We start from the raw sequence: 13,355 nt of genomic DNA, 5'->3' as shown, positions 1-13,355 counted from the left end.
ATAATTCAATACTTTTGAGAGAACCTGTCTCAGGTCAATCATGGGAACTGTGACGATGACAGCACATGCTCACGGGCCCGTGTCCTCAACAGTCAAGGAGCCGTCCTGTCAACGTCATTTCATGACCACGTCCTCTGACTTTGTGAGTTTAAGCCAACTTTATTAAACAAGGGGCTCCCTGGTGGCTCAGATGGTAAAGAATCAGCCTGCCAATGCAGGAGATGTGGGAGACACGAGTTCAATCCCTGGGACAGGAAGATCCCCTGGAGGAGGAAACGGCAACCCACTCCCATATTCTTGCCTGGAGAATCCCACGGACAGAGGATCCTGGCAGGCTACAGTCCAGAGGGTCACAAAGAGTCGGACACGACTGAGCGACTAAGCATGCACGCACATACACACAAATACAAAGGTGTAGCTGTCAGAAGGCAGGTTGGAAACTGTAGCCTGAGACAGTGTAATGTGACTCCTAATGTCACCTTTGGCAGAAACTACCCATTGTCTTCACTTTAATTAAACAAGGAGAAATAAAGCCGCCCGAGTTCAGTAAACAGCTGGCTCAAATTTCAGAAGCTATTCTTATACAACCTCTCCTCCAGTTGGAGAAACCACAATGGCTGAGCAAAACAATGGGCTGTGTGCGTGCCAGCCGCCAGGTGAAGGCCTGCACCTGCGCCCTCCGCTGGGCCTGACACTGCCGCCCTCCGCCCGCACATGGCCCCGGGAGGCGGGGGCACGGCCTCTTTCAAGGACGGCAGCTGCTCTGAAGAGAATGCACTCAGACACCAAGCAGCGAGGGGCTTCCGCAGGACTGGCTCCTCCGGGGCCTCTCCAGCCTGGACAGAGGCCCATGTGTGCTTCCCGTGGGTGTGGCTGTGTGGGTGGTTCACACACATGGACTCCCAGGGTCCCCGCGAAAGCTACAGCTGCACCCAGGAATGAGTTTCCGTTGGTGCACTGATATGAATGCACCCCCTCGGGCAGCACTGGAGGGGCAAAGATAACATGGAAAAACAAACACCACTGCCTCGCGCGTCAGTGAAAAGCTGTCAGGCCAAGTTCAGAGCTCCATGAGGCCTGTGTCGTGAAAAGATCCTGTAATCAATCCGCCTGCCACCATCTGGAGGCTCTCACGCCACCTGCATCCTGACCACAGGCTCTTTTCCATGGGCTTCCTGAGTTCCTCTAAGTCTCTAAATGAGAGATGACAAGAATCAAGGTCTCAGAAGAGCCTGTCAAGGTGCCTTCACCCTCCCGCAGCAGAGGGAACACTCGATGAAACCGATCAAACTGGTTCTCCCCGGCAGATGGCAAGAGAACAAGGATCAAAGACAAAACACAAACAGCAAAGGCAGCGGGAACTGAGACCTCTATCGCCCTCCTGACTTCACGGAACAACAAATAAGGATTTCCCCACTCACTGTGTACTCTCCTTATACCAGAGCCGGTGCTAAGAATCTTCATACATTACTTCATCCCATCATCCTTACAATGACCCGCGAGGAAGGTAGTAGCATCCCCACTTTATGGAAGAGGAAAGCAGATCCCAGAAGTAGGAGGGCTCAGTTCAAGGTCACGCAGCTCTCTATTGTCACAGCCTGGGGGGGACCCTGAGCTGACTCCAGCCCACGCTTGGAATCACTGCTATACTCTGTGCTGGACGTGCCTGTGAACGTGCATGTAGATCTACAGAAACAGCTAGAGCACACAAGTGACTCAGTTTTGAAGAGCCTGGCTACCTCTCCCATCACTAATGATCATGGTCACCTAGAGAAACAGTGACGCGTCCACTGCACAACCCAGCAGAACACATGCCACGGAAGTCCACAAGTGTGACCCAAACAGACAGTGAAGTGCCGTTATCCTTTTCTATTCTAAACGCCGTGCCTACCGCCACAGCCACAGAGTGCCTAAGGATTTAGCAAGATGCACTTCAAAGCTCGTATCTGATATTCCTCTAAAACAGTAATTCATCTGGATCTGGGACGAAGGGGGAGCATTTCTGGGCAGCGGGGTTCGGCACCTGTCTCACACACAGTCAACACCCTGAACAATCTTCCACACGGCACTTTCTCCACTGACTTGCCTTTTCCCCTCCTTGCTGATAAGGCACGTGCCGATAACGTGGTTTCCTTTTTACACTGGCTTCCAAGAAACTTGGAGCCTGTCTGCATGGTTTCATCAGCTAAGTTAACATTTACAAAAGGAGGTTTGCCTCCCAGATCTTTTTCTCAGCCCCACTGCCTGCCATTTTTAGCCAAACTTCACACCTATCTTTTAAACCATCACAATAAACTGAAGATCTACAACCAGGAAAAAAAAAAAAAACCTAGAAAATTGAGCATCAACGCAAACAGCCAAGGGTTCAGAGTGCGACAAACACATGAAGGATCCCTGAATCCCTGTTCCAAACACCCCAGGCAGTCACAGAGGTGCCTAGTCTGGCAAAGACTCTCACACAGCATAACTTCAAGTGCAGGGCCCCCTGCAGCAGTCATGGGAGGCTGTCACATCCTGCTGGTACAGCCCATCACCGACCTCTCCTCTCTAGTGAGGACAGTGAATTATGCCCAAGTGTGTTCAAGGAAACATGCTCCAGGCTGCTGTGGCCCCAGGAACTCAGGCAGACCTGATGGCTCAGAGTTAAAGAGGGCTGAGATGGAGCTATTCCTCCTCTGCCCAGAAGGACTCCCTGCTCTCAGGTGACATCTGCATAGCAGGTGATTGCCAGGTGAAGGGTCCCAGGCACAAAAGTGGTCAGAGGGCCGGGCACAGATGGGTGGGAAGGGGCATTCACACCCTAGAGCTGACTACCATCACAGCTTCAGGTGAATAAGGACACAGCTCCCTCTCCCAAACCTAAAAGGCTGATGATGAGTCCCCACAACCACTGATAACCCAAGAGGAGGAAGCTGGAAGGATAGGGGGACCCTGCGTAAGTTTAAGCAGCACTGGGAAAGAGGTGGGATGGCGGGGCCACTGGGCACCTGAGATCCACGTTTCTGCTGACCATTTTCCCACAGGTGAGCAATGCCACCTTGGGGAAGGTACTCACCCACAATGTCCATCAGATAGAGATGTTCTGAGAATGAAATACCAAGCTGGGTCTGAACCCCAGTGGCACTAAATTACCACTAATTTCCTCTTGAGCTCCACTGACAGAATATGAGTTTTTCCCTGCACAGTTATCCTTGATTTTAAAATGCAGTATATCCTTGATTTTAAACTCTGTTTATGCCAATGAACCTGTCTCACCTCTCACTGTCAGGTGCCAGCAAAAGAAGCCAAGGTCAGAGGTGAAGGCCTCTCAATGTCTGTGGCTTTGGAAAGCTATTTAACTTTTCTCAGGTTCTTCATGTCTTAGGTGGGTGAGCCAAGGTGACCTCTGGGCAAACATGTCTAAGACAGAGCAGGTACTCAATCACTATAAGAAAGGGAAAAACAGAACCAGGGTCTCAGTGGCCTGGTGAGGACCCACACAGCCGTCTGGTTCCCAAGGTGACATGGGGACGGTTGCTGTAATCTGGAGGTCCATCCTTACCAATCCAAAATGCCAAGTCATGGTGCTAAAAGGATCTTGACTGATGCAGGGCCAGGAGAGAAAAAGTTGCTTTTGTGCTTTCTGCCCTGAGAAGCGACACCGTGTACTTGAAAGCCCTTCACTAAATCTCCACCAGACAAAGCTGGTGCATTTACACCACCCTGCCCATGGAAAATCCCATGGACGGAGGAGCCTGGAAGGCTGCAGTCCATGGGGTTGCTGAGGGTCGGACACGACTGAGCAACTTCATTTTCACTTTTCACTTTCATGCACTGGAGAAGGAAATGGCAACCCACTCCAGTGTTCTTGCCTGGAGAATCCCAGGGACGGCGGAGCCTGGTGGGCTGCTGTCTATGGGGTCGCACAGAGTCGGACACGACTGAAGCGACTTAGCAGCAGCAGCAGCAGCAGCCCAGTACGGGCAGATGGAGCGCACAGGCCAGGCTGGCCTGCCTACCTCTTTCCTACCATTTATTTATTTCTCCAGCAGCCTGGAGGGACACAGCACTTCCTGAGTTTTAGGAGAGAGAGACACATGCAGAACACAGGGCTGAGCCCTTTGGAGGGTGTCTACTGCTGCTCTAGGGAAAAACCAGCTCTGGCTCTAGAAGCCACTGGGCTCTCAGCCAACAGAGGCCCCGGAAGCAGGAAGGTGGGCAAAACCCACAGCAGGACTTTGGAATCTGTATATGGCAAAACTGGGATTGAGGGCATGGTGCCACGTCCAGACTCCATGGTGCCCTGGAGGAGGCACCAGGGAACACCCATTTCCCCTCCTCACAGGTGAGGCTGGGAAAGGCGCACACTCGCAATCTGCAGTAAGAGAAGAGGGTTGTCCTGGAAGTGCACTGAGCCAGGAGTCCTACAAGCCGCTACTAAGTTACTAACAAAAGGCTGACCTCCCCCGCCCCCACCCCCCACCCCTGCCTCACAAGGAGGGGCGTGGGGGGGGGGGCAGTAAGGAGGTGGGAGGCGGCAAAAGAAAACACCCAGAGGCACAGTGACATTCAAGAACATTTCCATTTAGAAAGCAGACAAGGATAAAGATTTGCCAAAGTGAAAGTGTTATCACTGTTTACCTCCAATCTGATAGAAAGATGGTCAGAGCTTCCTGTTCCAAAGCCAACACATTGTGCTCTCTGCGCAGACACCCGAGACACAAGTGCTCTGCCCACAACCTTATCACTAAGAAAATGCACAAGCAGCATCTCTGTGTTACAGCAGGGGAAACTTGGGCTCAGGAAAATGAGTTCCTGAAGTAACTAACTGATCAGAAAGGTAGTTCTTACAAAGGAGTGCATGCTTCACCCATCTTTAGGCAAGTATGCAAACAGCTAGTGCAAGGTGGTCCAGGGTCCACAGAGAGCTCTGTGAACAAAAGCCACAGCTCAGAGGGACAGGATCCTGGCAGAAGACTCCACAAAGACGGCGCGGCAGGAAGAGTCTCAAGGAAATGCCAATGACTTACCTGTTCCAGGTGGACCTGCACACAGTGGGGACTCACCACCTAAAGGGAGAAGAAACATGATAAACGGTGGGTGCTCTCAAGAAGAAACTCGGCATCACAATCAGGTGAGGCTCCCAAGCCTGAAAGCACCTCTGACCATATTCACGGTCACAGCTTCAGGATCTCAAGACAAGAAAAACTTAGAGTTTACAGAGTCCAGATTTTTGTTCACTTTCATAAAGTCCTTATCCTTTTCAGAGAATGTCATTAAAACCATGGACCTCTCTCCTCAAGAGAAATGCCCACTGCTTATAAACACAGGACCTTCATGTTTAATTTGGAAGGCCTAAATGGCAACCCACTCCAGTATTCCTGCCTGGAGATCCCAAGGACAGGGAAGCCTGGTGGGCTGCCATCTATGGGGTTGCACAGAGTCGGACACGACTGAAGCGACTTAGCAGCAGCAGCAGGGGACTCCAATGGAGAAGGCAATGGCACCCCACTCCAGTGTTCTTGCCTGGAGAATCCCAGGGACCGCGGAGCCTGGTGGGCTGCTGTCTCTGGGGTCGCACAGAGTCGGACACGACTAAAGCGACTTAGCAGCAGCACCAGGGGATTCCCAGGCCAGGAACTTCTGAGCTAGTGCAAAGCATTTCTCACCTGGGAGCACAGGGAGCAGGGCCAGCAGACGGAGGGGAGGGAGGTCTGCCTGGGGGTCTTCCAGCTGCCCCAGCATCTCACAAACACACTCAGAGCCTGCATACTCTATAAAACAGAATGCCTTTTCTAGAACTATTTCCACAGGTGGAACTAAAATCAGAGTCTAAATGTGGACATTTCACTCTAGGCTGGAGTTTACTACATGAGACAGTGGGAAAGGAGTCCCTCTGACTCCACCCAGGCCCCCGCAGATGTGAGCACGTTAAGAAAGACACACAGACCAATGTGATGAGGCCACAGTTGCAAAGAGGTCAGAAGAAACACAGCTACGGGCGCCCATGACGACAGACCCAGTGGGATAAATACCCCAGCTCTCAAGTCTGTCTGTGGGGGGTGGGGTCTTCTGCTCCACCACTTCCTGGCCATGGGACCTTGGGCTCCAACCACTCTGGGCTTTGGTTCCCTCCTCAGAGAACTGGAGGCAGTAAGAGCTTGTGGTGCTCAGAACAGGGGCTGACACAGGGCAGCTTCTCCTCTCAGGAACACGGAGCCTTCCCTGAGCAGAAAGGGCTGTCAGCAAGTGAGAAATCAGGCTTGCTTCCTGCAGTTCTGAACGGCCAGGATTCTAGCACCTGCAAGCCGGACTCAGCTCCTCCTGACTTTCTTCCCCCCAGACCCCTCGTGGCTCAATCCTCAAAGAGTTTTCTAAAAATGTGTAATGGCAGCAGAAATTCCAGGGATCTGACTAATTGTCCTTGTGGGCTGGAGTGGGCAGCAGTGCACCCTTGGTTCTTGCCATGGCAACTATTTATAGTTCTCTTGCTTATCTTACAAAGTTCCTCAAGGAACATGATACACAGTCATTCACTTGTCTGGGACACATCATTACTCCACCAGGGTTCTGACTCATGCTCTCGTCTGGGACAGGGGTCCTCTCTCCTGGCACCCCCTCTTCTTCCTCTCTACCTGGCAGCCCCTCTCCCCATACACTTAGCAGCCCCCCTCCCAGTACAGAATCACTGAGCTGAGGGTTGCTTCACTCCACACTGAGAATCCCAGGGAAGCCCGAACAATGTTTGGGAACACACGCACAGATGCTTATAGGATAGATGTGCTGGCGGTCAGACAAGGAGCCGCGTGGTCATGGAACACGGTGATTCATTTTATCCTGTGTACAGATCTCACTTGGTGCAGGCTCATGCCCTGGTCCTTCACTAAATGCTTAGCACACTGGTGAGAAATGTGCAAGCAATCAGAGCTCCTGCCTTTGACAAAGCACTACCCATATTTCATGCAGTGGAATACCAATTCAGCTGATGAAATGAGCTGTCAAGCCATGAAAAGATATGCAAGAACCTTAAATACTTATTTACTAAATGAAAGAAGCCAATCTGAAAGGCTGCATACCATATGATTCCAACTTTGTGACATTCTGGCAAAAGCAAACTATGGGGACAGTAAAAAGATCAGTGGATGCCAGGGACTAGGGGACAGATGCGAAGGTGGAGCTTCAGGACAGGAAAACTGTTCTTTGTGCTACTGTAGTGGTGAATAAATATCATTATGTGGCATGCGTGCTACATTGCTTCAGTCATGTCCGACTCTTTGCAACCCCATGGACTGTAGCCTGCCAGGATCCTCTGTCCATGGGATTCTCTAGGCAGGCATACTGAAGTGGGTTGCCATGCCCTCCTCCAGGGGATCTTCCAAACCCAGGGATCAAACCCACATCTATCTCCTGCACTGGCAGGCAGGTTTTTTATCACCACCTGGGAAGCTGCACATACATGTCATTATACATTTGTTCAAATCCTAGAATGTATATAACACCATGTAAATTATAAACTATGGGTAATAGTGTTAGTTGCTCAGTCGTGTCTGACTCTTGTGACCCCATGAACTGTAGCCTGCCAGATTCCTCTGTCCATAGAGTTATCAAAGCAAAAATACTGGAGTGGGTTGCCATTCCCTTCTCCAAGGAATCTTTCTGACACAGGGATCAAATCCAGGTCTCCCACATTGCAGGCAGAGTCGTTACCATCTGAGCCACCAGGGAAGCCACTAGAATTAATAATGTATCAGTACTGTCTCATCAAATATAACGAGTGTACCACACTAATGCAAGGTATTAATCATAGGGGAAATTAGGGAGAGAAGTGGGCACAGGTTAACTCTCTATACTACTTGTCTAATTTTTCTTTAAGTCTAATACTGGCCTGAAAAATAAAGTCCAGTAATTATCTAGAAGATGTGTTTGTTAAGAGAACAAGAGCAAAAGCCCTGTGTAATATCAGAAGTTCGAGTTTTAAAAACAGCAATCACGAGGAGGACTATCCAGAAGTCAAGCATGTCCTGCATCTCCCACATCCCCTACAGCCACGTGAAATGCAATGACACCCACCACCTGGCCTGGACCCAGGGTGTCTTCCCGAAAACGAAAGAGGGCTCCGTGCAGAGGGGCTCCCCAAATCCCACTTCCCGGGGCCATCACAATAAGCCCCATTGAAGGCTGACATCACTTAGGAGCTATGCAATCAACACCCCCATCTTATTTATACTAAGTACCTTCTCTTGTCAAGCACTCACTGTCCTTCACAGAAAACAACAGTTTAAAAAGACAAGTCCTCAGGGAGGAGACACCAACTAACACAAACTGCATAAACTCTATTCTTCATTAGAAAGTGAGCATGGGGATCCCCACTTCAGGGGAGCAAGCCCCTCAGTTTAGGGGAGCAAATGTCAAGCAACAGCTCTGTATTCCCGCCAGAAAAGAGCCTCTGGTCCAGGGAATCGATTACCAGCTCTACTGTCTGTTTTAACACACACTGCTGTGAAATGCAGACCGCACATGTCTGCAGAAGGACCTGGAGTCAGAATGAATTTGCAAACAAAAATGCACAAGAAGTACCAACTGAGAGAAAAGAGGATGGTCTGGGAGGAAAGCAACCTTTACATACAGAGAAAACTAATGTTTACATCAAGAACTACAAACACCTACTGTAGTAAAGACCTTCATCAAGTGGACACACTGACACATGTCCCTTCAGTGTGGCTCAAACCAAATCCCAGGATGCGAACCACATGGAAATCTCATACATTTCCTTAGAATAAGAAAGAGGGACGCAGCAGCTGACCACAGTCTGGCAGAACCATGAAGCAATCAACGGTGAGGACACAGCATCTTCTCACATGGACCGCCCTGCTCCGCCTCAGGGACACGAGCAGCCTACAGGCTGACCAGAGACAGAAACCAGGGCTTCTCTGAGGGGCCACATCCAGCACTGGAGCCCCCATGGCTGCAGGCTCTGCCTGCCTCCCCCTTCAGGATGAAGACACCAGGGAACCGTGCTGAGGGCGGCCGTCCTGGGTTCAGGTCGGGTCAGTGATGGTGGGACAGGCTTACCTGCTTTCTCTCTCCATCTCCTCTGACCACAGCCCTCACCATGCCGTTGGGGTCTTCTGCTATTTTCATTTTACAACAGGAAATGCCAAGGTGCTCGGTCATTTGCAGGTGGCCTTGGCCATCCTCAGCAGGAAGGAGCCGGTGCTGCCTTAGCGTTTGGCCTCTGCAGGGCCAGTTCCAGCTCACAGAAGGAGCTGAAAACTGAGCAGGCCCACAGCTCCCGGAGTGCATGGCCCCAACGTTCAGAGGGACTGGGCAGCGCCCCCCTCACTGAGCCCCTCGCCTGCTGTGTGAGGTGGTCTGAACCAGTGGCAGCGGATGAAAACAGGGTTGCGTCACCTTCAGCAGGGCAACCTCACGGGGGTGCCGGTGGCTCAATCACAGCAGGGCCGGGGCACCTGCAGGTCCTCCTCAGCCCTCACTGGCCCGCACAACCCCGGCAGCTGGTGAGCGTCCTGTCGGTACCCGGAGCACTGAGTCCCAAGGAGGCCGGGCCACACAGGCACAATCTTCTAGTTTGGTGGCCACGGGGGCCAAACTCCACATTCCTCTCCTAATAGGAACAGCTCCCCTTTCTCACCAGGAGGAGCCTGGGAGTGCAGGTGACACATGATGTGGGAGGGACAGGCTGAGCCAGCGCCCACTAGTGACTAAGGAAGCCCCAGAGACCGGACTTTATGGCCTGTCGCTGCTCTGTGTGAGGCTGGGTCACTGTTACCAAGGGCAACCACAAACAAACAGGGCTGCACCGGGCACACCTGCCGACGTGGCGCCGGCTGCCTGCTGGTATCAGCACCCTGTCCCAAAGCCAGCGGGCGGGCAGGCGAGCGGGACAGAGGTGGGACGCGGGGCCCTTGCACCCAAAGTGACTGTGCAGCAGGAAGTGGGAGTGCAGGTGAGTACACGAGGGTGAGGGAGGGTAGAGGAGGGCTGTAAGAGTGTGCGGCATGTGTGAGAGCGAGGGTGTAAAGAAGTGAGTGTGAGAACACAAGAGTGTCTGTGAATGAGTGTGTAAGGATGAGAATGTGGGTGAGCATTGTGTGTGTGTTCCTATGCGACTATGTGTCTGAGTGTGTGTGTGTGCAATTGTGTACACACTACAAAAGCCCAGCCCAGCACTTCACCACCCTGAAGAACCATGGTACTCAGTGGACACCCCAGGGCCGAGCCCAGGTCTGCGGCAAGGCACTTTCTCTGGAGGCATAAGGCCGCCTCTGACAGTCCACAGGCACCTCTGCTCATGTCTGGAGATGAATCCTGAAGAGAGACCACACTTCAGGTCTCCATGTACCTCACAGAGATTTCCTTCCTACATGTTTTCCTCCTCAGGGGTACCATGAAACAATGAGTTCAGCTCTGTTGTCATTGTTTCTTCTTACATTTTACTTTGGACAAAGCCACAGAAAGAGTGACATTTTTCTCACCAGCTTCTCCAAAAGCATCACTGATGCTCTGTACATCACTGTGTGCATGGAGAAGAGTGCAGCCTCCAGAACCATTGAGAATCCCAACTGTGCTGAGTCCCGTGAGCGAGCTCCCCAGAAGCTCACAAACACACGTGCCCTAGAGCATGTGGCACATACCATGTTTCCAGATGCCACCACCAAAGTCTCCAGCCTGGTCTCTCCTCCTGCCATTTATTCCCACTTGTTTCCCAGATAATTCTGCCCACAGATGAATCCCTCCAGGTTGGCATCAAGCCGACCTGAGCAGATCCAACCTGAGCCAGGATCTTGGAAACACAGATCAGTTCAACAGCAGCAGCCAACAATGACCAAAATGCACTCAGAAACTGAACACTTGTGCAGAGATAGACCCATTCTCCAACACAGAAGTGCAAGACGAGCGAACAGGGTGAACCGATTGGCTTGCAGGCGGGATTGAAGCCAGTCTGCTGAGCTACACCAAGCACAAAGGCCTCACTCTAGGCACACATTGCATCGTTAAATAAAATTTAGCACAGTTCTTTGAATTCCAACCCAGGCTGTGCAAAATCTGGAGTAAAGTTTACCTGTTTTATCTTTGCGAAGATAAAGATTTTGCAAAGGAAATTCACAATGAGATCAAGATTGAAGCAATTTCTTTTCCACGTCAGCCTGTTAAGTCACAGGCCACCTTCTCCCCCTTGCACTCCAGACCAGGAGCTGGAGAAACGGATATGGATGCACCGGCCAAGGCGACTTTACAGTAACAGTGGATACACTGGCCAAGGAGACTTTACAGTAACGCTGGATCACTGGCTGAGGGGACTTCACAGTGATGGGGAGGGGGTGACACCTCCCTTGTCTCTGCACAGGGCAGCAGTCCCGTGGGAGGAGGGGCAGAAACTTCATTATCATCTTTATTTTGTATGACTGCACAGTTTCTACTTCTTTCATTTCATGTTACTGATCGATAAAGTAGCAAGATGTTTCCTGTGCCCATTACAGATGACTGAGAAAAGATAAAAGTCCAATTATCTCCATTTCCATTACTACCATTTATTATAACTAGGGGGTAGAATGATGAGAAGAGGAAAGCTGCCCTCCCCTAGAGCTCACAGTCTGAGAGGGAGCATGTCTGCTGTCTTAGTGGGCTCAGGATGCCATAACTAATACCACAGCCTGAATATACCACAACAGAAATGTATCATCACAGTCCCAGAGACTGGGGGTCAGAGACCGACGTGCCAGCAGGGCCGATATCTCCTGAGCCATCTCTCACTGGCATGCAGAAGCTACTTTCGCTCCTCTCCTTGTCTTCCCTCTGTGTGATTTCCCCTTGTAAGGACACCAGTTGTATAAGGACAGGGCCACCCATAGGATCCCATTATACCTTCACCACCTCTTTAAACCTAGACAGCATATTAAAAAGCAGAGACAATTATTTTGCTGATCAACGTCAATCTAGTCAAAGCTATGGTTTTTCCAGCAGTCATGTAGGGATGTGAGAGTTGAACTATAAAGAAGGCAGAGCATTAAAGAACTGATGCTTTTGAACTGGGGTGCTGGAGAAGACTCTTGAGAGTCCCTTGGACAGCAAGGAGAGCAAACCAGTTAATCCTAAAGGAGATCAGTCCTGAATATTCATTGGAAGGACTGATGCTGAAACTGAAGCTCCGATACTTTGGCCACCTGATGTGAAGAGCCGACTCATTGGAAAAGACCCTAATGCTGGGGAAAACTGAGGGCATGAGAAGGGACAGAGGATGAGATGGTTGGATGGCATGATCAACTTAATGGACATGAGTTTGAGCAAACTCCAGGAGACAGTGAAGGACAGGGAAGCGTGGTGTACTCCAGTCTATGGGGTCACAAAGAGTCAGACAGGACTGAGGGACTGAAGGAAAACAACAAAACCTCTTAAAAGACCCCATTTCCAAGTCCATTCACATTCTAAAGTCCTGGGGGTTGAGGTAACTACCTATGCCTTTGGGGCCACATTCAGTCCGTAGCATCCACCATCAAAGGCCTGAGGGGGCCAATGGGGAATGAAGGCCATTCTCACAACGTCATCCAGGCAGATTTGGGAAGGTGGTCTGTAAAAATGCTCCTCTGGGGAACTCCAGTGAGGGGTCCAACACAAACCTCCAAAGAATTACAGACTCCATGCAAAGGGATGGCTCCCAAAATGCCAATCTTCAAGGCTTTATTAACTTACATGCCTCCTTCAAGCACTTTTCCTTAACTTTATCAGGCGTGACCCTGGAATCCCTAATTAGGTTCACATTCCTCAGGAAACTGTTCTCCCACTGAGAGTTAAAGCCCAATTTAGCCTGTCTAATCCGCATGAGAACACACCGCCCTACAAATGCAATTAAGCCTTATTGGTCCCGCCTGTCCCCCCACAGCCCCTGGATGCAGGCGGGGGTTGGGGGGTGGTGGTGGAAGAGAGAAGGAAAATCACTGGGATCATTTCACTATAGTTTCTCTTAGATAAGTCTTCTAAAAACTATTTTTACTTTTCCCATAATTTCTTGCAAGAAGCCCACGCATGGGAGAACACCCCCCTCCCCACACTGTGACCCAACGGCAAGGCACTTTAAAAACACTGGGTGCACCGCAAAGTGACAGAGGGGGGCTCAGATGTCAGCGGTAGAACGAGGAAGATGGGAGGAGAGTGGGTACTCTGGGGGTCCACTGCTTCAGGTGCAAAGGCCAGCGAACTCAAGCTGAGTGCAAGCAAGTGGAGGGCCCCAGTGGCACGAAGGACTGCAAAGCGCCAAGCACACACCAACTCCCCACCTGTGATGTGACCACACAGATGCACCCACCATCAAAACACATCAAGCTGGACATTTATGATCAGTGACCTTTCTGAATGCA

The 13,355-nt window shown here is 50.9% G+C and overlaps 1 protein-coding gene across 10 annotated transcripts in view; it reads right to left on the bottom strand.

Moving 5' to 3' along the window:
* Positions 1–13,355, bottom strand: part of TNS3 (tensin 3) — a 222,564-nt gene that overhangs the window by 140,819 nt on the left and 68,390 nt on the right. For 6 of the 10 annotated variants that reach the window (XM_005205612.5, XM_059885917.1, XM_015470044.3 and 3 more), the window contains one exon: positions 5,010–5,048. The exons of 3 other annotated variants lie outside the window; for them this stretch is intronic. Coding sequence is in view for 4 of the 7 variants with exons in the window: in XM_024991104.2 (XP_024846872.2) it covers positions 5,010–5,048 (39 nt within the window). In the remaining 3 variants the exon portion in view is untranslated. Of the gene's footprint in view, positions 1–5,009; positions 5,049–9,051; positions 10,247–13,355 lie in introns of those variants that run through there. One more of the 10 variants, XM_059885915.1, reaches the window with a different exon arrangement.

This window comes from Bos taurus, chromosome 4, assembly GCF_002263795.3.
Source record: "Bos taurus isolate L1 Dominette 01449 registration number 42190680 breed Hereford chromosome 4, ARS-UCD2.0, whole genome shotgun sequence".
NCBI lineage: Eukaryota > Metazoa > Chordata > Mammalia > Artiodactyla > Bovidae > Bos > Bos taurus.
This window is presented reverse-complemented; position numbering and strand designations above follow the sequence as displayed.